At 40.0% G+C, this 22,187-nt stretch overlaps 1 protein-coding gene across 4 annotated transcripts; it reads right to left on the bottom strand.

Moving 5' to 3' along the window:
* Positions 1-393: 393 nt before the first annotated feature.
* On the bottom strand, positions 394-21,979 carry lrguk (leucine-rich repeats and guanylate kinase domain containing). Of its 4 annotated transcripts, none has more exons than XM_079334880.1 (20): positions 21,691-21,979; positions 21,034-21,135; positions 20,777-20,858; positions 20,491-20,591; positions 20,150-20,231; positions 19,845-19,969; positions 18,395-18,538; positions 18,205-18,285; positions 17,972-18,058; positions 17,500-17,606; positions 16,673-16,795; positions 15,256-15,352; positions 13,104-13,217; positions 12,198-12,399; positions 11,332-11,439; positions 10,792-10,934; positions 10,431-10,519; positions 10,070-10,138; positions 8,916-9,028; positions 8,082-8,607 (listed from the first exon to the last, which is right to left on the bottom strand). In XM_079334880.1, exons 1-20 carry the CDS (start codon positions 21,811-21,813, stop codon positions 8,408-8,410), a joined length of 2,292 nt encoding a protein of 763 aa, XP_079191006.1. In that variant the 5' UTR covers positions 21,814-21,979; the 3' UTR covers positions 8,082-8,407. The 4 variants fall into 4 exon arrangements, with proteins under 4 accessions (XP_079191009.1, XP_079191006.1, XP_079191008.1 ...); XM_079334882.1 differs by having other exon boundaries at positions 8,916-9,025; XM_079334881.1 differs by having other exon boundaries at positions 16,673-16,792.
* Between the last annotated feature and the right edge of the window lie 208 nt (positions 21,980-22,187).

Raw genomic sequence — 22,187 nt, 5'->3', positions numbered from 1 at the left:
ACCCTTCACCAACCGTAGAGACATAGATAGACGAACACAGGGAATGAGGTCAAAAGAGGAGACATGATGCTGAGTAACTTTTCTGAATTCATTGAGGCGGAGACATATGTTGCTATACCTGCATGGCTGTGTGTCAGTGGAAATGTAGCAATCACCTTCACAGCTCAGTGCAGAGGAAGAATCAAGTTGCATGGAGTCACGCCAGCTTTTCAAACATCCGTTTTGTCTGAATACTCACAGAAGATTTGACTGAACTTGTTGAAGCAGCGTCTGCAGAGAATTTGAACTGTGTATATATAATAATATGCTCAAGGGGGAAACAAAAAGCTTCGGTAGTTCAAGAAAATATTAACACTGTGGAGTGTGTGACTGTGTGTTCCTTCTCTCATTTCTCAACTATCAAGTCATTCCTATGATTTATCAACTTTGTCATCTGTTTGGCTGCATGCTGCACTCCATCCAGCAGACTTGCACAGACTCCTCTTCATGCCTGTCATGAAGTTTGGGCTGAAAAGCACAAACAACAGTGAGGTTAAGCTTCTGACATGGAAATCCAGATGTTTTAGTGAAAATATAATGTATTGTAAAAGCACTGAAATTTGGAGCAGAAACTGCCAATTAAACTTGACCTCCTCTCAAATTGTGGATGGGAAAACTAGACAGAATTGATAGTTTGTTGAGGGGAACAATAGCTTTTGTCCCAACTCTGTACAACACAGCTGGCACAAAATGATAGAAAAGTGATGTTTTTTATGGTTTGTTTTAACTGTTGAAAAATGAGTATACTTAAATGAAGCATTTATGTTGATGTAAATTAAAAGTAGATGTAGTTCGGTTAACAGATAATTCAGAAGTAAGCTTCAAGTTTTGGAGCCCTTGTAAAGCATGCAATATTTATCTGAACAACATTAAGTTCAGAAATGAAGGTTATCATGTTCAAGGAGTTTTCTGCAAGACTTATGATTTGTCTTTCTCCTGCAAAGCTTCACCTAATCCAGCTTTAGTGAGCAGAGCGGAACTGGATTTAGGTGAGATCACAGAGCAGGACTGTGAAGGGTAGTTCAGAGCATTCAGGTATGTATAGTCAGAGTCATCCTGGAATGAAACGGTTTTATTATAAAGAAATCCAAAATGTATTTTTTTTAAATGAGTTAACTCCGCATGGAAACATCTCTGTCTTTCTGTCAATACTTGAAAGTAGTAGACATTCAACCCTTTTGACTTGTTGTTTGGTCTTTTAAAAAGATTTGTTGACAATAAGAACGTTCAAATCTTCAGCAGATTTATCCTTTAATAGTAATGTACCTAATCTGATGTTGTTGCACATATGATAGTGCGTTGCACTTACAATGACAATATCCTGTTACTGCACAGGTAACCATACATTTACTCGCTCTTGACGCCGGCCTAACCAGGATGAGAGCTCATATTTGAGGACTTTATGTGTATACATATACACAGGAACACCCCTCCATCAGTCAGGAGGTGAACTCAATGGAATGTGTATTCTTGTGTTGTACAATATTACATGTTGGCCACGGCTGAAAGATGACACATACACAGCCACAAGCAGAGACAAGTCGGCTGTGTATCTGCTGAGAGCAGGTCACTGGAGCTCTGCAGCAGAACTCAATGGAATGGAAAATGGCTGAGAGGGGCGGACTGCTGCTGTGAAAGCTGCTGCCACATGTGCATTATACAAAAGTAAGTGTTTGCATTAAAATTCAGGGAAGCATTTTTTTTTTTTGCGCATAAACATGACAGGAAACAGAGATGTGGAGGTGTAAATGTGGTTCAACAACACTGGAAAAAAAGATGGTGGCATAATTCCTAGTATTATCTATGAACTGGTGTTTTTTTTTTTTCCTGCAGGTAGGGATGCTGTTGACTGACCTTTACAATGTTCCAATTCTTTTGGAAGCAAAAACCAAATTAAGGTGGACACAAAAACAGAAAGATTCCACATGAAAACCCTGACGAATAAGAAGAAAGACTGAGGGAAATCAATGCTAAATTCATTAGTGCAGCGACACCAGGGGTTTTTCACAACTGTCAGATGATCTATGCCCTCATAATCCACCTTGTCCTCTCTTCCCTCTGTTGTATTAGTCTCTCTTGACTCTTCTCCCCCATTATGTGCCCTTTGAAATGCCTTCTTAGGTCTAATTTAATATGGACGGCACAGTTGGGGGGGGACCAGGATGGCATTTATTGCATAGTCAGTCGCTATTCCTCCTTTCGGAGACGCTTTGAAAAGGAAATATTTGCTTGATTTGATGTGAAGTGGACTGTGGGCGTACAAGGCAACAACTTTAGGGAAATGAGAGGCTGGGAAAGGAGGCTGTAAAAGCAGGAGATCCAGTGAGCGAGGAAGAGGAGAGGGTAATGAGGATAGCAGAGAAAGGCTGGAGTGACACTGAAATGGAGTAGGCCTTTGGAAAAATAGTTGAAAAGTAATGGTTTCTGAATGACAACATGAAATTCAAAGATCTCAACAGACAGAAAAGGGAACATGAAAGAGAAGAAATAAAAAATGAGCAGAAAGGAGGGTTATTGTTAACACATGGTGTGTCTGTGACTTTCTGGCTGTTACTGTAGCCTACTGTCCAAAATATCTTGAGACAAGGGGGGATAAGAGTAAGGTGATGGAGACAACGTGTAGAGGGGCGGCAGACATCTGCAGAAAGAGAGAAACATATGGAGTAGGATGAGGAGAGTGGGGCGAGAAAGCTTTAGACATGATAGGGCAGAATAAATGGGGAATGGATAAAAGGGTCTATAAAAACTGCTGTCATCACCTTATAGAGGGTCAACAACAAAGCAAAGGTCAAAACCTTTCAAATGAAAGGAAAGATAAAATCGGTGATCAAATTCACACTTTCGCTCAATGGACGGGCTGTGGAATCCAACCTTACAGAGAAACTTTCACACACAGTCAAACAATCCCCGTTTCCCACTAAGATCTGTAGCTCTGCTCCCCTGAGGCGGCCATTCCCCATCTCCCAGGTAACCTCAGCCCATCCTGGAGGGGGTCAGTATTGCTCCAATGAGGGAACACGTCTGGGCATGTCCACCTTGTCAATGTCCCTTCAGCTGACCCAGCCTGAGGGGGCACACCAAGCCAGATGTGGGATTTGATGGAGAAAGATGGATGCATACAAGCCCTTTATTTTTTTTTTAATAAATACAGAAACAAGCCATAGAGACCAAACCCTTTCATTCATCCTATAAACATGTATTATTATTACTATTTATTTGACTTAGTAAACAACAAAACATAGAAGCTCACATATTTTCCTACTTGCACTTAGTTCGCTTACAATACTGTTGCATTATGTGTCTGAGGATTTGGCAAAACCTTTGTGATGTAGCAATTCATACTTATAAAGCTTCTCTTTTCACATCCTGGAAACACTTCTTAGCGAATTACCCAATCTGAGGAAAAGTTCCTCAATAAAAGCAACAACTTGAACTCCTTAGAATATAATATGCTGAAGCAATTACATATTGATCAAGTTAAAGTTAGTTTGCCGCTTTAAGAACAACACAGTATGACCATTCAGCATAAAGCTATGTAAATTAATGAGGGTTAAGTATGTGTTAGCTTTGTGAGAAATCCTGCCTCTTCTCTGTACATTGATAAATGGCCAAATGCTTAGTTCGCACTGTGTATTGATTATTGCAATTACGCACAATTATGGTTCTATTATATGCACTGACTGTCTTTAATTACACTAGAGAGCAAGAGAATGAGTGAGGGAGGGGCAAGAGAGAGAGAGAGTGAAAGTGAAAGCGAGAGAGAGGCGGTGCAGATAGATAGATGAAGCGAGACACTGCACCCAACTAATTAAAACAGAAACTTTTTGTTTCAGCAAGTTGACAAGGAATGAATCTGGCAGGGAATTAATCTGTCCGCAGGGGACACAGTGAGGAGCTATTCACACACACATATTCACACATATATATACACAGGGAGGTGCAGTGCAGAGTGCTGTTGCCATAGTTACGGAGTGTGGCGCCACATCATGCGGCAGAGTTAATGCAGAGGTGTGTGTTCTGCGTGTGTGTTTTCTCTCCTATTTAAGCATTCATTACATCTCCGTCCTGACCTCTTCGTACATCCTCTACAAAAACAGAGAGAGAGAGAGAGAGAGAGAGAGAGAGAAAAGGTTGCAGAGATAAATCCACCTTGTTCCTGTTGAAATGTCTCAGTCGTCTTTACGATGGGAAACAGCTTCCAATCTGTAGCTCCTTTTCCCTGGTATAACAACATTAATGCTTAATGTGGATGATGACATACTGAGGGAACATTTTGGTAGAAAAGAGAAGCAAGTAAGTAAAGGCATAAGGAAAGAGCACTGTTGACATAAGGACAAACGTACAAAATCTAATTATAGTAAAACAATGTATAATAAGCGAAGGTCACCAATGGATCAAATTATAATGTTCCACAGAATAGAAGATATGGAAAGACATATTAGAGTGTATATGCATTTTTTTTTTTTATAACTGATGATTAACCATGTACTGTATTTAGCATTTACATGTTGAAGCAGAAATGACTTTAACTACAAGTCATTCTCCTTTAAAGAGCTTTTAAGGGTGAACGTTTAATTATAAAACACCAGGTAATCACAGGTTTAACATAAATGTGTTCCTCGTTGATGTGAATATGTCACCCTGAAATGGAGTCATGGGAGCAAAAATAGAAAAAGCACTGAAGTATAAAGTTGAGCACGTGAAGGTCAGTGCTACAATTCAGCCACGCAGCGCAAACAAAAACTACCTCCAACAAAGGTCTACTACTCAAAACAGCAAATTCAGCAACAATCCAACACACGTGGGAGCTGTCTGTTCTCACCGTCCTTTACCTTAAAAAACCTCTCTGTTCAAGACACCGGCAAATCAAAAGCTGCACACAAAAATCACTGATGTACAGTATAATCCAAGTTGTCAATTTCAAGCCTTTTAGATTAAGACAATAAAGGTAGTCTAATATCTTCAAGAATGGTGTGCATGTGATGAGGTTAAAATGAGTAGGTGTCTCCCTGCTCCTCCCTCACACTCTCATCCCACATGTCACTGAGTTTACAGCAGTGCCTCTAACATATTATTGTGCTTTCACAGACTGTTTTCCAACTCCATTCTCAGCCTCATAACCATCCCTCTTCCTCCCCCTCTTTTCACAGGGACTCTTAAAAGGAAAACCCACAATAAGTGAAACTAGCTACGACTGCTGGCCCCGTATCGTGTAACAAATCACTGTGCTTGTAAAGCATTGGTTTAATTGAAAGCTGTTTAAATTACTCGGACAGCTCATGAGGCTCAATAGTAGCTTTCCTTGGACAGAAGGCAAGTACAGGAACAGACAAGAAAGATGCTTGCCAAATCGAGTGCATGCATTTCTGACCTGCTCAGACTACAGACAGACCCAGCTCCTCGGGTCTTTTAGCCATCCTAATTAATTTTACCACGCTCATTTCTCTTCTCTACTAGTCCAACTCAAATGAGACCTTGAACGTTGATGCTCACTGCCTCACTTAGTGGAAGTGTCATCAATATCATAATGAACATGCGGTAAGTTTTTATACCTGTTTCAATGTATCCCTGTAGTTCTGTATATGTTTTTCTTTTTGTCCTCAGATAAAAAACATCTAGATTTATTTGGGACAATTAAAATACTGAAATAAAAAACTAAAAAAAAAAGTACTACAGCGGCACCACAAACATGGAGGGTTCTCCCTCTCAAACTTTCGAAGCTTTTTACCGTGTAGCCAACATAAGATGTTTGTTGTACTGGAAAGAACTCAACTCACATGATATTGCTCGTAATCAGCAGCCTGTCCTGCGTCCTTCATCTTTACATGCCTTACACTTGCTGAAACCTCCTCCTACCAGAACCTATATCTAAGTACGCTTGGAATCCTTTTAAATGTTGTCACAGTTGAAATGGAAGCTGAAACTTCCTCCATTCAATAAACTCTGGATCAAAGATCTTATACACTGTTTGACAATAGAAAAAAAATCGATAGAGGCTGTCCTCTAAAGTGTTATGCGACATGGCAGCCTTTCCTTTCATCTGCAGAAAATGGATCCTGCAAATATTACATCTCTACATTCGTAACCCAATTAAGCTTGATTGATGTTTATATGCATTTATTGTTTTCTCTTTCTTCCCTTCCGTCTTATTTTTTTCATTTGTGTTCATTGTCAACTGCAATCAATTCCAATTGTTTCATAATGCCAAACCTCACCTTGCTTATTTGATTTATTTATTTTCTACCTTCTGTTTTGCTCAACCAATATTCAAAAGCTGACCTTATTTATATGTTCATAAATACACAATCATTATGTTTCTTTATTTGTGTGTATTTGGTGAGGGTGGGAGATGGGTGCTGTTATTGAACAGGGTAGAGGACGAAGGTAATGTATTTTGATATATTTAAAATTCTGTCTTGTAACTGTATTTTCTTTATTTCAAAACATCAATAAAAAGGGGATGCATACATTTCTGTGATTGATTCCTACCACTGAGGCTTGCAATGTCATTTTATTCTCTGTTGATCCAAACAACATAACTCTTTAAGACCATATGGTTCAGTATAAAAACTACAGGTGGTATCCAGTCAGTCAGTCAAACTGATGTAGTGCACATACAGATTTGTTATGCTTCTTGTCATTTTTGTTTTCTCCTCCATCCTCTCTGGAATAAAAATAATGAGAAGTGTTTTTACTTTAATGGCCTAAGTCTCACAAATATCATGAAAAGTCTATTAAGAACATTGGCCACTTGAGCATTGTTAAAATTGATCACGTGCTTTTGCGTATGTCCCATAGCGACACATAAATCTTAGACGCGAGGAAGTTTCCCAGAAAATGCGATCTGCTTCTCTCTCCGGTGAAAAGTGTTGCTGTCTTGTGGAGTTACGTCGAGATGAAAGCGTGTGACATGTTTATTTTGTAGCTGCTGCTCAACTGAGGGAAGTGGATGTGATGAGACTTGGAGTGCGATGTGTTGTAGACACATGCTGTATGCTGTTTAAACTTTGTTATGGACCTGGTTTATGATGCATAGAAGACAGCAGAGAGAGGAATACAGCTGTTTGTTGTTTTCTTCAGTAAAATGTTTGTGAACTATGCAGGGTTGGCACAAAGACAGATGCCAACAAATTAAGTTTCAATTGACTCGAGGACATATATCGAGTGCAAATCATCAGAGAGCAAGTATGGTTGCACATGTACGTTCTCAAAAGGATTTTTGGAACACTTCATCATGCACATATCTGTATCTAGTGATAAATAAATACACAGGAAGACAACATGGAAGCCCATGATAAACTATGAGATTCAGACTGCTGTGTAAGTAGGTTAGACCCCAGGGGCCCCCAAGACACTGTCTGGTTTCAAACTGCCAAAGAATTATGACAGCGTTGCAACATCTGCTGCCTGAGAGGAAGACAGACAGTGATGGATGGCCAGGTGTGTGTGTGTGTGTGTCTGTGTGAGAGAGAGTGTGTATAGAAGCCCAGCATTCACATATGCACTTCAGGAAACAAAACATGCACACTGTATGTGCACATTAACATGCACCTACAAGCAGACGGACTGTTAAATAAGCAATGCGTGCATCCATGACAGATGACAATATCAATTTAGCAATGAATCAAAAATGAGCGCTGTTAAAAGTTCACAGATATTCAGGTGAAACACACACACACACACACACACAAACTGTCAGAAGCACACTAACTTGTTTGTGATGGCTCATTGTTTAATACCTGTCAACAACTTCCATATGAGCACATTTCCAGTTGGATGAATAAGCCCATCAGAAGAGATAAAGATTAATGATGTATTTATCATCCAATGACAAGAGTTCCATGCTGTGCATAACAGATCAGCTGCTCGATGTCAAAGGCAAATCCTGTTTGATGAGATTACTGAACAGTAGGAAATACAATAACACTTCACTGCCAAGGAAATCAATGCTATAATCATGGACCATGTCGTTTGCATTCTTCAGCAGACATTAAGAGAAACAGACACCACTTCGAGAGACAAGTTTAAAAAAAAAAGAGCTATTTTGTTCAAGACCCTTTTATTCATCATAACATAAAGACATCCTCGTCAATCAGTCTGTGAATGAAAATCTTAAGTCACCTTATATATGACTATTACAGCCACCACTTGTCAGCTCGATAGAGTAAAAGAACCAGACATGTTGATACAAAACAGACAGATCACAGGAAAGGTAAGAGCTGACAGTGAACTCTGACCTAGAAAGTGTAAGGCTGATTGTTTGGCTACTTCTCACTTTAACATAATGTGGATTACATTTATTCTACAAGCAGGAACTTTCAATATGTACATATTTTTAGATTTCAGATTTAGTGCTTGCTATCTTTATCTAAGCGCTTCCCTCTCCCACTGCTGGCTTTGGGCTGGGTCTGGGTGAAGGAGCTGGGCTGGATGCTGCAGGGGTCTTACGCCCAGTAGGGATTGGTGGCAGAATGGGCAAAGCGTTGGATCCAGGTCGTCTATCAGAGGACGGAGACGAGACCAAATCCATCTGATCTGTGCCAGGAGGGAGGTCTTCAGTCGTTTGACCTAATGCAAAATGGGAAATGTTTACTGGGTATGGTCACAACTATGAAAACACATAGACCAACAATTATTTGAAACTGTACACAGGCTGCTTAATTATCTTCAGATAGTTATGAATGTAAACATAAAACATGAATGACAGAAGAACCAACCAAAAATATATTAGAATTGTGTCTAAATCGGGAAAACAGTCTATTTTATACTGGCCTTAAGTATATGAAACATCAAGTGTCCCTTTCTTTCTAACAACATTAATAATAATAATAATAATAATAATAATAATAATAATAATAATTATAAATTATAATAACCTTTGGGTGTTTCCAAGGCTTGACCCAGGACAGAGCTATCTAGAGGCTCCACTTGGTTGGACAAGGCCCCCGCTGAACTGGGTACAGAACTAGCACGAGACTCGTCCGAGCTGCTTATGGAAGGAGGGAAAGAAAGGATGGAAGAACAGAGAAACGGGAGAGGGTGCGGAAAAGAAGACAAACACATATAGGTAAAAGGCAGGAAAAAGCTTTGATGCCGTAAGAGATGCTATGTGTGCAGAGTAAATGAATAATGTTGTGAAGGGACATACAGACAGATCACGGTTAGAAATTGAAAGCGTAAGAAGCTTTCGCAGAACGTAAATGTGTCCGTTTTACAATCACACTGGGAGCTTGGGAGCCGACGACATAGATGAGTCTTTATTTCAACGGTATTGAAGAAGCAACTTTAGTTTGATACTGGATTTTGATGCTGAATAAACTAACAGATGAAGATAGCTGTCACTGCATTTACTCATGAAAACCTGCACACACATGGTGAAGCACTTATATTCATTCAGCACATTTCAGCACCAAGACAATTCAAAGTACTTCACACCAACAAACACACAGTGGAATATGCATCTGTCTCACTGGAGTGATACAAAAGAATCCTCTGTTACACTATATGACATAGACACACACAAGTATAGGCACATCCCTATTAAGATAACTGAAGACAGATGTCTGGAAGTAGAAATAGTGAAAGGCTGAGTAATGCAAACATTACACACTGGGGGCGTTTATGGCTCACACTGAGCTGACAGAACTTGTAGTGTTGGTGACACTTGCATTCTGAGAACATGAACCCAAAGGCAACCATTTCAACTTGACTGAACATGCACCGTATCTCTGCATGTATCCGAAGGATCATGTTCTGTTTAAGTCATTAAATGAATGTGATGCTAATTTCTACAGGAGAGATAAAGCTGCCTGCTAGCTAGCTATCTATCTATCTACAAGTTGGACAAGCTCTCTAGATTCAATATACGTTTTGAAAATAAACCTAAACCAGAAGATAAATCCTCCAAAAGCTGTTTCCTAGCCCCTAAATCTTCAGTAAATCCTCACAGTAATTGCTATAAAAGCAAGAGACCCCTTCTGTATAATGTAAACTCATCTTTAATTAGAATCCAGTTAAATCATCCTTTTACCTGCTGTCTTCACTCAAACGGGTACTGGGATCCTGATTCTGGGATTGTGTTGGTGCAGTTTGAGCAGAGCTGTAAAATAAAAAAAATAATTATAATAATGTGAAGTAAATGTTTGAATGATGACTTGAGTATGGTTCTTTAAGGAGAGAGACACTGCACAAGCACATCTTATTAGCAAACAGTTAGAGTCAAATTATTTGGGCACCTGCCACTTCACCCTCAAGGTCAACAACAACCCAAAATAAACCCTCAACAGGCAGTTAGGACAAAAGCACCAATTAAGCCAATTTGGCCTAGCAGAGAGTGTCTACTTGAAATCAAGCCTCGGAGTGCAGTGGAGTGTGTGCTACTTATAACAAACCTTTTGAAGAGCTGGCTATAGACCCCTGGACTCTTCCCCACGATAGCCTCTCTCACCAGCTGCTCTCGCCTTGCGATGGAGGCCAGCTCCTGGAGGGGGGGGGGGGGGAGTGAATGAAAGGAGAAGTAAACAGGAATAAAAGGTAAAAACAAGAGAGGGAAGTTTATGTGGCGAGTCATTGAGGAGATGTGTGTGTGTGTGTGTGTGTGGGTGGGTGGGTGGGGGGGGGGAAGAAGAGAAGGGAAGCAAGGACATTGTTAGAAGATTATTTCCCCCAACATTTTTATAGTCTGGATGTGTATTTATATTCCCTTACAGACTTCAATAACAATACGTTTTCAATAGACATCCTGTAACTCACTGATGGGCTCTTCTGTGGGCTGAGCTCTGCCTGGATCTTGGTGAAATAGTTCCTGTTAGACAAATGTGATGGTTCAAGAGCCATGGCTGAGCGTGGCGTAGATCTTGACCGGGGTGAAAGTAACTTTGCCTCTGACTCGTGAGCTGAGAGGAAAATGTTTGCAGCATTAAAAAAAACCCAAAAAAACAAACATGTTTAAAGTAGAAAGAGTATTCAAATGTCCATATTGTATCAATTAAGATGCTAAAAAAAATCTAATCTATGCCTTCTTTTAAAGGAGCAATCAAGCTAATCAGTGCTAAACCTCAAAGTAGTTTATAAAAAAGACTGGTAGAAATTCTTCAGTGCTGTCCCAGAAGTTAGTTTGTCAGACTTAAACTCTTATTGTGTGGTTTCTTTTCACTAAGTCTATCAATCAGAGCTAAACAATAAAAGAGAGTGCAGGGTGTACAAGGTGTATTGCACTGCATTTTACACCCTGTCTGTGTTCACAAAACGTGAGTCCACTCATGATGATCAAGCACACAAATCAATACACACCCACTGAGGTGTTGTCAGGAGATGCTCTGTTGTCTTCCCCTTCTTCCTCCAGCAACAGGTACTCCTTCACAATCTGCTTCAGTGACTGAAAGGCTTCTTCACAGTCATCTTCTCATATCCAAGTGCACACATACACAGACACACAGCCCCCGAACAAAAGAGAAACTGGATGTGAACAGAGCCAATGCGTCTCCCATCAAACAGTAATGAATCAAAGATATGGGTATGATGACCTTAGTGTAATGATGTGCGAGCTAGCAGTGCATAAACGTGATGAGGTTCTGCACTCCCTGTATGTTCATCTCATTAAAGAAACAGCCAACATGTCTGAGGGCTTTCATGAGGGAATGATAAACAGAGCTATTCTGTGGCTACGTGCCCTTAATACATGTGGTAATTGGATTGAAAGTGTAGTGTATGGATTTTAGAGAAGTGTGTTAATCTATCTGAGGCTATACCAATGACACTCGCGCTGAGAGAGGATGTGGAAGGGTATTTCTCATTCAGTGAGGCGCTACAATTACAAACTGCCTTTGAACACAGCAAAAGAACACGTGCTTTGGTCTTAGCATCATATTTAAAGGTTGAATAAGTACCAAGTAACAAATTCCCCCATGGGAGCAATTGAAGTGTTTTATTTGCTTATGATATATTTGTGTTCAAAATTAATTGTTAATATTTATAATTACACTTTGTAACACAATTAAATCTTACTGGCTAATAGTAGGATTGATCTGATTAGCTACAAGATGACACAAAATTATTATTATTATTATGAACACTTAAATGAACAAGTCCGACATCAAAAACATGAATGAAAACTTTCCCCTTCATAAAAACAAACACAACATGCTTCCTGGCCTTACCACTAGGGATAACAGTGTCAAAGAATCCCGGTCTTTGCCTGTTGGTGTCGGCATAGAGCTTTATGCGTGACACCGCTGTATCAATCTGTGCGTTGGTATAAAGATCACGGCATTTCAGCTGGTCCATGTATTTCTCCACCTCCGTGGGGATGAACAGGATGAATCGAGGCTCAAAGCAGCTTTTCTTCAGGCTGAACACGCCCTATAATAACAAACAAACAGTTTACAAATGTGTGACAATGAGAGTTGTATGTTTGTCTATCTTAAATTGGAATTCTTTCTGAAATGATCCACACTGTGTGGCAGTGACTTTGAGATGACAATGATTATCCAAAACCTCAAATCTACCAGTAGTGGATCCCTAACACAGACAAGCACAGGCAATACAGTCATTTATATTGTGTGATATGGATAGTGACTATCCTGACATACAGAGACATTTCTTTGTGGCTTTCATTCCAATAAAACACTAGGTTAGTGCAGAGAAAGAAACTTCAATCTCAGCCCCATGGGTTTGATGGAAATTGTTTGCTATACCTCAATGGCAAACTAATCGAAACAAATACAGTCTTCAGCTGCTGCATGTGACGGTTTGAAAACAACAAAATACTATTTCCTGGGTTGTCAAAAAATTACCAGAAAAGCAAAAAAAATTCTTCTTCACAGGAGACACATATCAAGAATATGAAAGCTATTTGGGACTAAGAAGATGGGTGTTAGAATAGAGCTCATATGAGTAGGACTTATGATACTAGATGATCTGATCAGATCATCCAGTCACTTTACTCTGATGGTGCTTTAGAAACTGCTGTTGCTGTTAACCTCTTTACATCTTTACTCTTTTTGTCAGTCAAACAATGTTAATCGTCACAAACGGTATTGGCCTGAAACATTTTTCATTCTCACCTCTAGCTCCATATGAACACAGCAGGCGAGTCCTTCTCTGGCGACATCCTCTATGGCGTCTCTGGTCAGACCATACATGTGACCCCCGTGCTGCATGGTCTGGATAAACTTACCCTAAAAAGGAATTTTCAGTTGCGAGGGAAAGAATGATAGAACTTTTTTGTGTCTTGTTTTATTGCCTCCTACTTATCATGTTACTTCCGTTACGAGCAGCAGTTATCTTCAGAAGTGGACATACGACTTAACGCATCAATAAAGGCCGAGCATGTTCTGACAGGATTAAAGGGCTCAGCTACATGCCCACCTGTGAGCTCAACTTTTGACCTCGTGGTTAGTACAAATAAATAGTCTCTGTCTGTAACTTGTCACACATGACCCCTGACCTTTTGTCGACTGCCTTAGGGACTGTTTCACTGGTAAAACATAATTTACAATCCTGAAAGGGCTCATGGCAAAAAAAAATGTTTTTGACTATGTCACTGATGTTTTCTACATTTAAAGTCATTTCCTGGCATGCCAAGTAAACTGCCATAATTGGAGTCAAATGGCTTAAAGTGTGTGCAAATAAAAGTCTTTACTCGGCTTTATGTTACAGCAGAAAAATAGTCTCAACTCTTTCCTCTCTACCTTTCACAACTACATGTCGTGAAAAAAGACAGAACTACAAAATAATAATTGAAAAGAGAGAACTCATAATGTCAAAAGGGAATTGAGTCTCCCTTGAACGTGTTTGTGATATCCCTGATTAAAAAGGTGAAATAGGTTGCTGGCAGCATTCAAACACTCAGTTATGAGCACAATACTTGCGAGACATTACTATTAAAGCTAGATGCTAGTTAGACAAAATTGCACAGCAGGTGTTCCTTATGTTTACAACACACTAAGGAGTATAATAAGTACCAAGGACTGCTGATTGGGGTTAATTTTGAATAGCAACCACAAGTGGGTTTGAGAGATTATGATTGCATAGTTACTGACAATCACATCTGAGGAACACGGGAGTGAAGAAGAAGAAGAAGAAGAAGAAGAAGAAGAAGAAGAAGAAGAAGAAGAAGAAGAAGAAGAAGAAGAAGAAGAAGAAGAAGAAGAAGAAGAAGAAGAAGAAGAAGAAGAAGAAGAAGAAGAAGAAGAAGAAGAAGAAGAAGAAGAAGAAGAAGAAGAAGAAGAAGAAGAAGAAGAAGAAGAAGAAGAAGAAGAAGAAGAAGAAGAAGAAGAAGAAGAAGAAGAAGAAGAAGAAGAAGAAGAAGAAGAAGAAGAAGAAGAAGAAGAAGAAGAAGAAGAAGAAGAAGAAGAAGAAGAAGAAGAAGAAGAAGAAGAAGAAGAAGAAGAAGAAGAAGAAGAAGAAGAAGAAGAAGAAGAAAAGGTGGAACTAAAAATCTAATAACTATGAACAGAAGAAAAAAAGGTTAAGAAAAGGAAAAATCAAGACAAAAGAGGGATCGTCTGAACTGTAAACCTGCCCACTTCCTCTGCAGGAGAAGACGAAAGGCATAAATTCTAGCATCAAAGCGTCGCTCTGTATAAATCACGACATGACCCGGACCTCAATCTATCATCCCTCCCCATTCTTTCATAACAGGCGGTTTGACAGGAGAGACAAGATGGAAAACAAATGTGTCCAAGGCCTCCGACTTCAGCACCCATTTTTCTGACTCCAGGGAAACTGTAGGTCCAAGTTTGCTACCTTCAAATCACGTGAGCACCACACTTTAGTTATGAATGAATTTACACATAATGAACACAAATAAAAAGTGATGAACTCTCTATGAAAAGAACTATTTCATGAAATACGACCAAAGAATGCTTATTGATAATGTCAAAGCCCATCTGCTCTGGACTGCTTGTCAGTTGTCATCATTAAACATATTTTAATGAATGCAGCCGTTACACGTGATCAAAACAACGCTCCATTCCTACTGTGAGAAATCACAGCGGAGAATGAATCCATCTTAATAATACGTATTATCTCTACTACGGAAAGCATTGCTGCCAGTGTGTCAATACTTCTGTGAATTAAGGAGGACTCTAAAAGTATCTAAACCCAGTCTAGATGTAATTAACTTGTGGCCAGTATTAACGTCTTTGCATGTCTTATGACACTGACTGCATATAATCATTGAGAAGAAGAATGTACAGGCATAAGCTAGCATACCATGTGTATCATGTTCTGAAAATCTTCCTCACTGACAAAATGGTAATCAATTCCATTCTCCTCTCCAAAATAGGGACCCCTTGTGGTGTGACAGGTTCTGTGGAAACACACACACACACACACACACCAAAAAAACACAGACACAGGGTCATGAAATAGTCAGGCTGAAGAGTTCAACTTACATACAAAGCCTTTAAAGTTATGAGCTCTATGTATGTGGATAATCTCAAGCCACTAAAATGGACCAGTAGGGAAGTTATGAGCTGGGACAAAATCCCTCAATTTCTGGAAAATGTCAGACATTAAAACCATCCAGCAGATGGGAGCCAGTGATATGTTATTACAAATAGTTGACGATTTTACTGCTGCAAGATGTAGCCCACATATCTTCTTTTTTTTTCTTCTAGTACTTCCTTAAACTATACTCAAATGCCTCGTGCACTGTATGTGGGAAGAATAATTGGTCAGTAAAACTGCTCCTCCTCTTCATGAAGAGATCCTCTTGAGCCTGGTCTACATTAAGGAACAAAGGCCATATCTGAAATCCTCATTCCATTTATGAATATTTCCTGAAGCTAAGCCAAAGCTGACATGAAGCTTCAGCTGTCTGAGTTTGATAAACTGAATGGGTACCTTCCAAAGTTTCCTTCCCGACGAGCAGCGGAGTGATACAGTAACTCCCGTTGGCAGGGACAAACAGGACAAACACCAGCAATAATTCCACACATGACAACCAAGACAAGGACTACAACAACTTGCTTTGGCAAACTCAGACTGCTGAAGCCCCATATGCGTTTTGGCTGCACTGAAGAATTGGTATTGGCAAGGAAAATGTAGTGTTAATTTTCTCCATCATTTATTACAGAAGGGACAGCTTGTAAAACAATGTGGACAAGAGGAATGATTACAACAACCAATAACCATAATGAGCAATAAGGTATAAGACAGACTTATATTTATTCTTGATTATAATCAGGCACAGATTGTTTCTTTTTTCCACAGTTTGAATAGTTTTAAGGTTCCTCGAGCAATCAACACCTAAATTCAGTTGAGAGGGATAAACGTAATGTTGAAAGCATTGACCTCCATGGTAGGAAGTAAAGATATTAACGGGAGAACTGATACAAGAGCTATTTCACTTGTCCTGTTATTTCAAACAGTGTTTTGACAGTGTATGTATTTTGGAGGGTTTTTTTTTTCATTTCTTTCTGGATAACCATAACTTGTTTGACATCTTGTTAACACAGTTATACATTATATCCTCATTCAGCATTTTTTAATAATATTTGTTTAAAGTTTCATTGGACTAAGTTTATTCCGCTTTTCTAAGGATTGTGAAAGTTGTCGCAGATGAAACGCTGAGCTTATGAACATGAAGTGCGGCAGCGTGTGTGAACAGAGAACATTTGAGACTCACCCGTAGGCAAAGTAGTCACTGTACTCCTGGCACAGTCTGTGTGCCAGCTCTCTCTTCCCGCAGCCTTGAGGACCAGTCAGAACCAGCATGGGGTACGGGGAGTCTGCACTGGGCAAAGTGCTGCTTGGAGATACACACACAAACATAAATAGGCTTCTGACACACTTTGACTTTACAGCCTAACTCTGACCGAACATAAACTGGACTTATGAAACATGAAGCCAGTGCAGAACGTAGGATCCCCAGTACTGTAAGGCAATCCTACAGTCAATATGAAGAAGGCTGTGCAGAGAAGATCCACAAGGCGCAGTGGAAACAGAACACTGAATGGAGCTGCAGTATTTCATTTGCTGATGATTTATGTTTCCAATCAAAGGCTGACGCATGAACTGATTTTTATCTTTCAGGGCTAGATAATACAAGTGTACAGTGAGGGATGAAAGGCTGTTGATCTTTAAAATACAACAGTCTTGATGGCTGATTTTACATGATTTGTATGATATGATCTGTGATTGTAAAGCTTCCAGATGAATGGGGAACTTCCTACACCATGCTTACATTCATCTTTGCTTGTGCTTACATAACGTACAGAATTCAGGACTTGCAATGGAGTATTTCTACCCTGTGTTGCTAATACTGTTATGTAAAGGAAACGTAACATGATTGGCTCTCAATTTCATGTTCTGCATTGACTACGTTTTTTTCTAGTATTGTCTTCTTAGAGCGAAAGTGAACTGTAGAGCTGTGTCCAGCAGGATTGTACTTATAGTATTCCTTACGTTGATATTTAAAGGGATAATTATTGTATTTAGAGCACACGTACCAACCTGTCATAGAGCACCTGAGGCTGCATCAGTTGATACACCAGCTGGATCACGTGGTCTCTGGCTGCCACCACATCCAAAGGAGGGTCATACTTGTTTACAGATGAAACCTGGCATGTAAAATAAGTGATTATGTGTCATACAGTGTTAGCAATCCAACGTCCAGGGGAAATATTATTTCAGAATTCGGTCATTTTATGGCCGATGGATGGCTTAGCAGTAATGTTGTGCAACCAAGAGGCTACAGTCCTCGTTGCAGCGGCCGTGGGTTCGAAATCGACCCTTTGCTCTCTTCAGCAGTCCGATCTAATAAAGGAGAAATATCTCTCTCTTTTTTTTTTAAATAGGTAATTCTAGCTTTCTATGGAGTCTACTGATAAATCAATATGTGGTGTTTAGAAATGTCTATGTGGTATTATTGAAACATTCCTCTCGTCACCATACCAAAAGTAATAATTATCATGTTAATCGTTACCTTTTCTTCAACTGTGACTTTCATTCGGTCCAGCACAGTCAGATGTTGAAGGAGGAAAACGACTGCTAGTCTATAACCTGGTTGCTCCTGTACAAAAAAAATTGAATGTTTTTTATTACATAAGCATAATGATGAGTAATCACAAACAATATCCTGAGCGTTAAACGTATTTGTCTCTGTAAATGTAATAAATGTTACCATAGTAGACCATGAGCAGTAAATAGTATGTTCACCTGAACAGGGTTTCCCAGCAGGTTGAGTTCCCTCAGGAGGAAAAGGTCATGAATGTGTTTGCACTCCTGGATTTCTCGAATCTGAAACAAAAATTGAATCACACATTAATAAGCTAAAACACGTGAAAACGTAGGATGACACATTTCTGTGGTTGACTAGTTCTTTCTGAGGGTTGTTTCAGATCAATACCAGATTTTTCTCCAGATTGATTGAGCCCAGCAGGTGGAGATTCTGGAGGCCAGACAGACTGGTGATACAGTTCATCGACAGGTCAAGAACCTGCAGACTCTTCAGACTCTCCAACCCTTCTATCCTCTCCAGCTGGTTTCCCCTCTGGACACAGACAAGATGGAAGGCACTTTTGATGAGACAAGTATGCGATTTCATGAATATGCATGCATACATAGGGGGCTTTAAAACCCACACTTCCACTTAACATACAGTCAATGATTCCCACTAATAAATATTGAGGAGACGCCATGGCCGCTCGGCAGGGTGCCTGATCCTTTTTTTCCCTTTAGTGCTGGGATGAGTGGCAGCTCTGCCTTTCTCTGCTTAATCCTGACAGTTGAGGACTGACAGCCAAACAGCTGGTGAGGTACTAGCACAGCACGCTAACCAACTAAAGAACCAGACCTTGGTACTCCTCTCTTGTCAGGGTCCCCAGCCTGCATCTCAGTCAATTCCTCTGACTAAAGTTGTTGTTATCTGTCTGTCTGTCCACACCTTAGCCTGCTCTTGCCAAGCATGCTGCCTGGCAGAGGGCTGCTGTCAGCAGGGGTGGGTGACTGAGCTGGTCCCCTGAAGCTCCAGGTCGATGCTGTGATGGGCTGTGAAACAGTCTGGCTGACAGGGCTGTGCTGTTTAGGGAGGTAGCATGTGTGGAAGAGGGGTCAGGGACGGAATGAGATGGATGTTGGATGGATAAGGTATGTGTTAGTGTGTGTGTATGGGTGTGTGCACGAGCTGAAATTGGTCCAGGCTCACTCAAACACCAGCAGCTGGTCCCAAAGCAAAGCTACAGACAGGGGCAGACACGGCCAGACCGATGGCTGCTGACAATGAGAAAACATTAATAAAGGACAGAATACGCATGTGTGCGCGCGCACACACACACACACACACACACACCAAGAGAGAGATAAAGCCTGCTGTTGGACCATATGGCGATTCTCGAACTGGGGGCCAAGGTTTTTACTGATTGTAAAAATGCAGCCAAAAAACAGAGACATAAAGAGAAAGACAGAAGGGAGAGAACAGTTCGACAAACTGAAATAGGTGACGTATTATTCAAGAGGTATAAAGCATGGACAGTGCAAAGGTTGAGCTGAAGTGAAGCCAAAATATTAAGAGCTCCCCCTTCTGACTGGCTGCACTATAGCTCCTAAATCCAGCCTCTTCCATGTAAACATATAGGACATGGTCGAAGACTAAAATCAAAATGCACTTCTAACTACTTTTTCTACAACTTCAATAGATCTTAAATAATCTTAGCAGTTTGTTGTGCTGAAATCATCTTTTAGTCTGTGCACAAACACAAAGCAGTGCCATCAAAGTAAAAGCGAGTACACACAACGTCAAAGTACAACAAAAGACATTTTTGTCTCCTCGAGTGAACTTTGTTTAGAGTTGGACTTACCAAGCACAAGTGTGTGAGAGGCGGAGCTTCCAGTCCACTGATCTTTGAGATCTTGTTGTGCGCCACACTAAGATGGGTCAGCTGGCAGCATTGTTCAAGACCAAATATCTCACAAAGGCAGTTGTCTGATTTCGGGCACGTTAGGAATAAAAAACTGCAATAGAACATGATGTGTTTTCGAAGAAAGAGACTTTAGAGTTTTGGTAGTGAAAAAAGAACATCTGTTTAGTAGCATACAGAGAGAGACAGACAAAGACATTGACAGGTGTGTATTTGTAGGTTTAGATGTCTATAAGTAAGGATACAGTCCAGATCCAGTTTAATAAGAGATGAATAGGCTGACAAATCTTTCAGTTTTGTCAGACGGTTGTGGGAAAAATTTACTTCCTAGAAACAGAAGCACATGACTTATGAAAAGTTGTCAACATCTGAAGAAAAACTTTGACGACAGGAGTACAGGGAAGAAAAAAAATCCAATTTGCTAAAGTTCACTGTCATTCAAGGGCAGTTAATGCTGTGTAAGCATATTGGAAGTACTACAGATGGGCTATGGAAATCCAGGACATTTCTTGAGAGAATAGCGAGAGATTGGGGCCCAAGCCAATCAAATGTGGTCTTGTTCTGTCAGCTCAAGGTCCTGTTTTACCTTAAGATTCTTGGGTGGCTGGAATCCAAAGCAGTCGGAGATTTCATTATGAGAAATATCCACGATGACAAGATAGGGCATGTGGCTCACACAGGATAAATCTAGTCATGGAGAAAGGTTACAGGAATTAATTCAGAAAAACCGCAACAGAAGTAGTGCGATATTCATTTGTGACTAATTGTGTCTGATTACCTTTTACTATATTCATTACTACATGTGCCAAAGGCTCAAAGAAAAAACAGGTCTATAATAGATGTGAAGATGCTTATAACAAGCCAGAAGTCACCTTTGATTTTGTTGTGTGGCAGTTCCAGCTTTTGGAGATAGGTGTAGTTGCATAAAATGGAGACGTCACTCAGATTTTGACTCTAAAGTACAGAAAAATACAAACTTTGCCTGAGAAATTGACTGCAAAGTTATCTGGTTATAACATAAACAGGAGGACATTAAGTGAACATATTTCTTAGGCAACTGCTTTGTCTTCTAATCAGACAGATAACATTCTAAAACAACATATAATAGAAATGAAGGGACATATCTTACAGGCAGAGAGAGGTGTTGGTATGAGTGCTGCAGCCCAGTGCTAAAGCGGCCAAGGTTGGAGACACAGCTGGAGACCATCTCAGCAGTTAAAACACCATCCTTCTGCAAAATAAAAAAAAAAAAATATATATATATTTATTCTAACGTCAGTATACAATTTTGTGATATTCCAGCACTAATTCAATTCATAGAAATTAAGCTTAAACATCCCTGCAGCCCCTAAAAGCATGAAACTAGTGATCATAGCTCCAGTCCTCAAAGCACACATGCAGAATCATGCAACACACAATGAGACCACAATAACAATGCATGCACATCGCTCTAGTTGCTCTCAATGCCGAGATCAACAAATATATCAAATAGCAACAAATCAACTATTAGACCTTGCTGTGTTGTTTTATTTCCCAAGACCTCTGGTGCAAAGTTATCTGCTTTACCTGTTGCATAACAAAACAAACATGGAGTATTATCCAAACGTGACGTCAATATGCCCCCTTTGAGTCAACTGGTGTCAATATCATATACATTTATAGAGACCTTTTTTTTCTTTCTACAAAAGTTCTATAATGAAACAACATTGACATTAAGAGGAACGGTTAGTTTAAAAGTAATTGTAGGTTAAACAGTTCGTGTAGCTAGTGTGCTACTCCTCCTTACCTCCATCCCGCTGTTTCCTTCTTCACAAATTGGAGCTTCAGCAGAGACAGAGTCATTGAGGAACCCTGGGGGGCTGCAACTAGGCGACCGTGAGAAAAGCTGTTCACTCGTTGTTTCTTTCATTATTTCATGGCAGAAAACTTGGCAACGCGAGACCACAGACCGACAAAATTGTGTCACGAATAAAGAAGTTGTGTTTTTTAAGTCAGCATATCCGAGTTCAAGCTACCGGGCAAAGTTATCTTGCCAGAAGAGGGAAACACAGTCGTCGCTAAGCAACGCCGTGACAAGTAAGGGGCGAAAAGGATTATGGGACATGGAGTGTACCAGAAGATTGTATCCAAATTGTAGTACAGCTACGAAAAGCCTTTATTTAGGAGTGAGGCAATTAAATGGCAACCAAAATCCAATGTGAAGACACATTTAATGGACTTAGCTAAATTGTATTTTGAAATCAGGTGTCCATAAGTAAACAAAAATCACACATTGCCTCAAGG

The sequence above is a fragment of the Symphodus melops genome (genome assembly GCF_947650265.1).
Source record: "Symphodus melops genome assembly, chromosome: 22".
In the NCBI taxonomy this organism is placed as follows: Eukaryota; Metazoa; Chordata; class Actinopteri; order Labriformes; family Labridae; genus Symphodus; species Symphodus melops.
This window is presented reverse-complemented; position numbering and strand designations above follow the sequence as displayed.

Bases quoted from the DNA above. Each gene is read 5' to 3' on its own strand.
- lrguk (XM_079334880.1), bottom strand. From the start codon at position 21,813: ATGAAAGAAACAACGAGTGAACAGCTTTTCTCACGGTCGCCTAGTTGC. The intron at 20,859-21,033 runs GTAAGATATGTC...TCTGTACTTTAG, and splicing joins ACCAACACCTCTCTCTGCCT to AGTCAAAATCTGAGTGACGT. The intron at 15,353-16,672 runs GTGAGTCTCAAA...GTGTTTCCACAG, and splicing joins AGTGACTACTTTGCCTACGG to AACCTGTCACACCACAAGGG.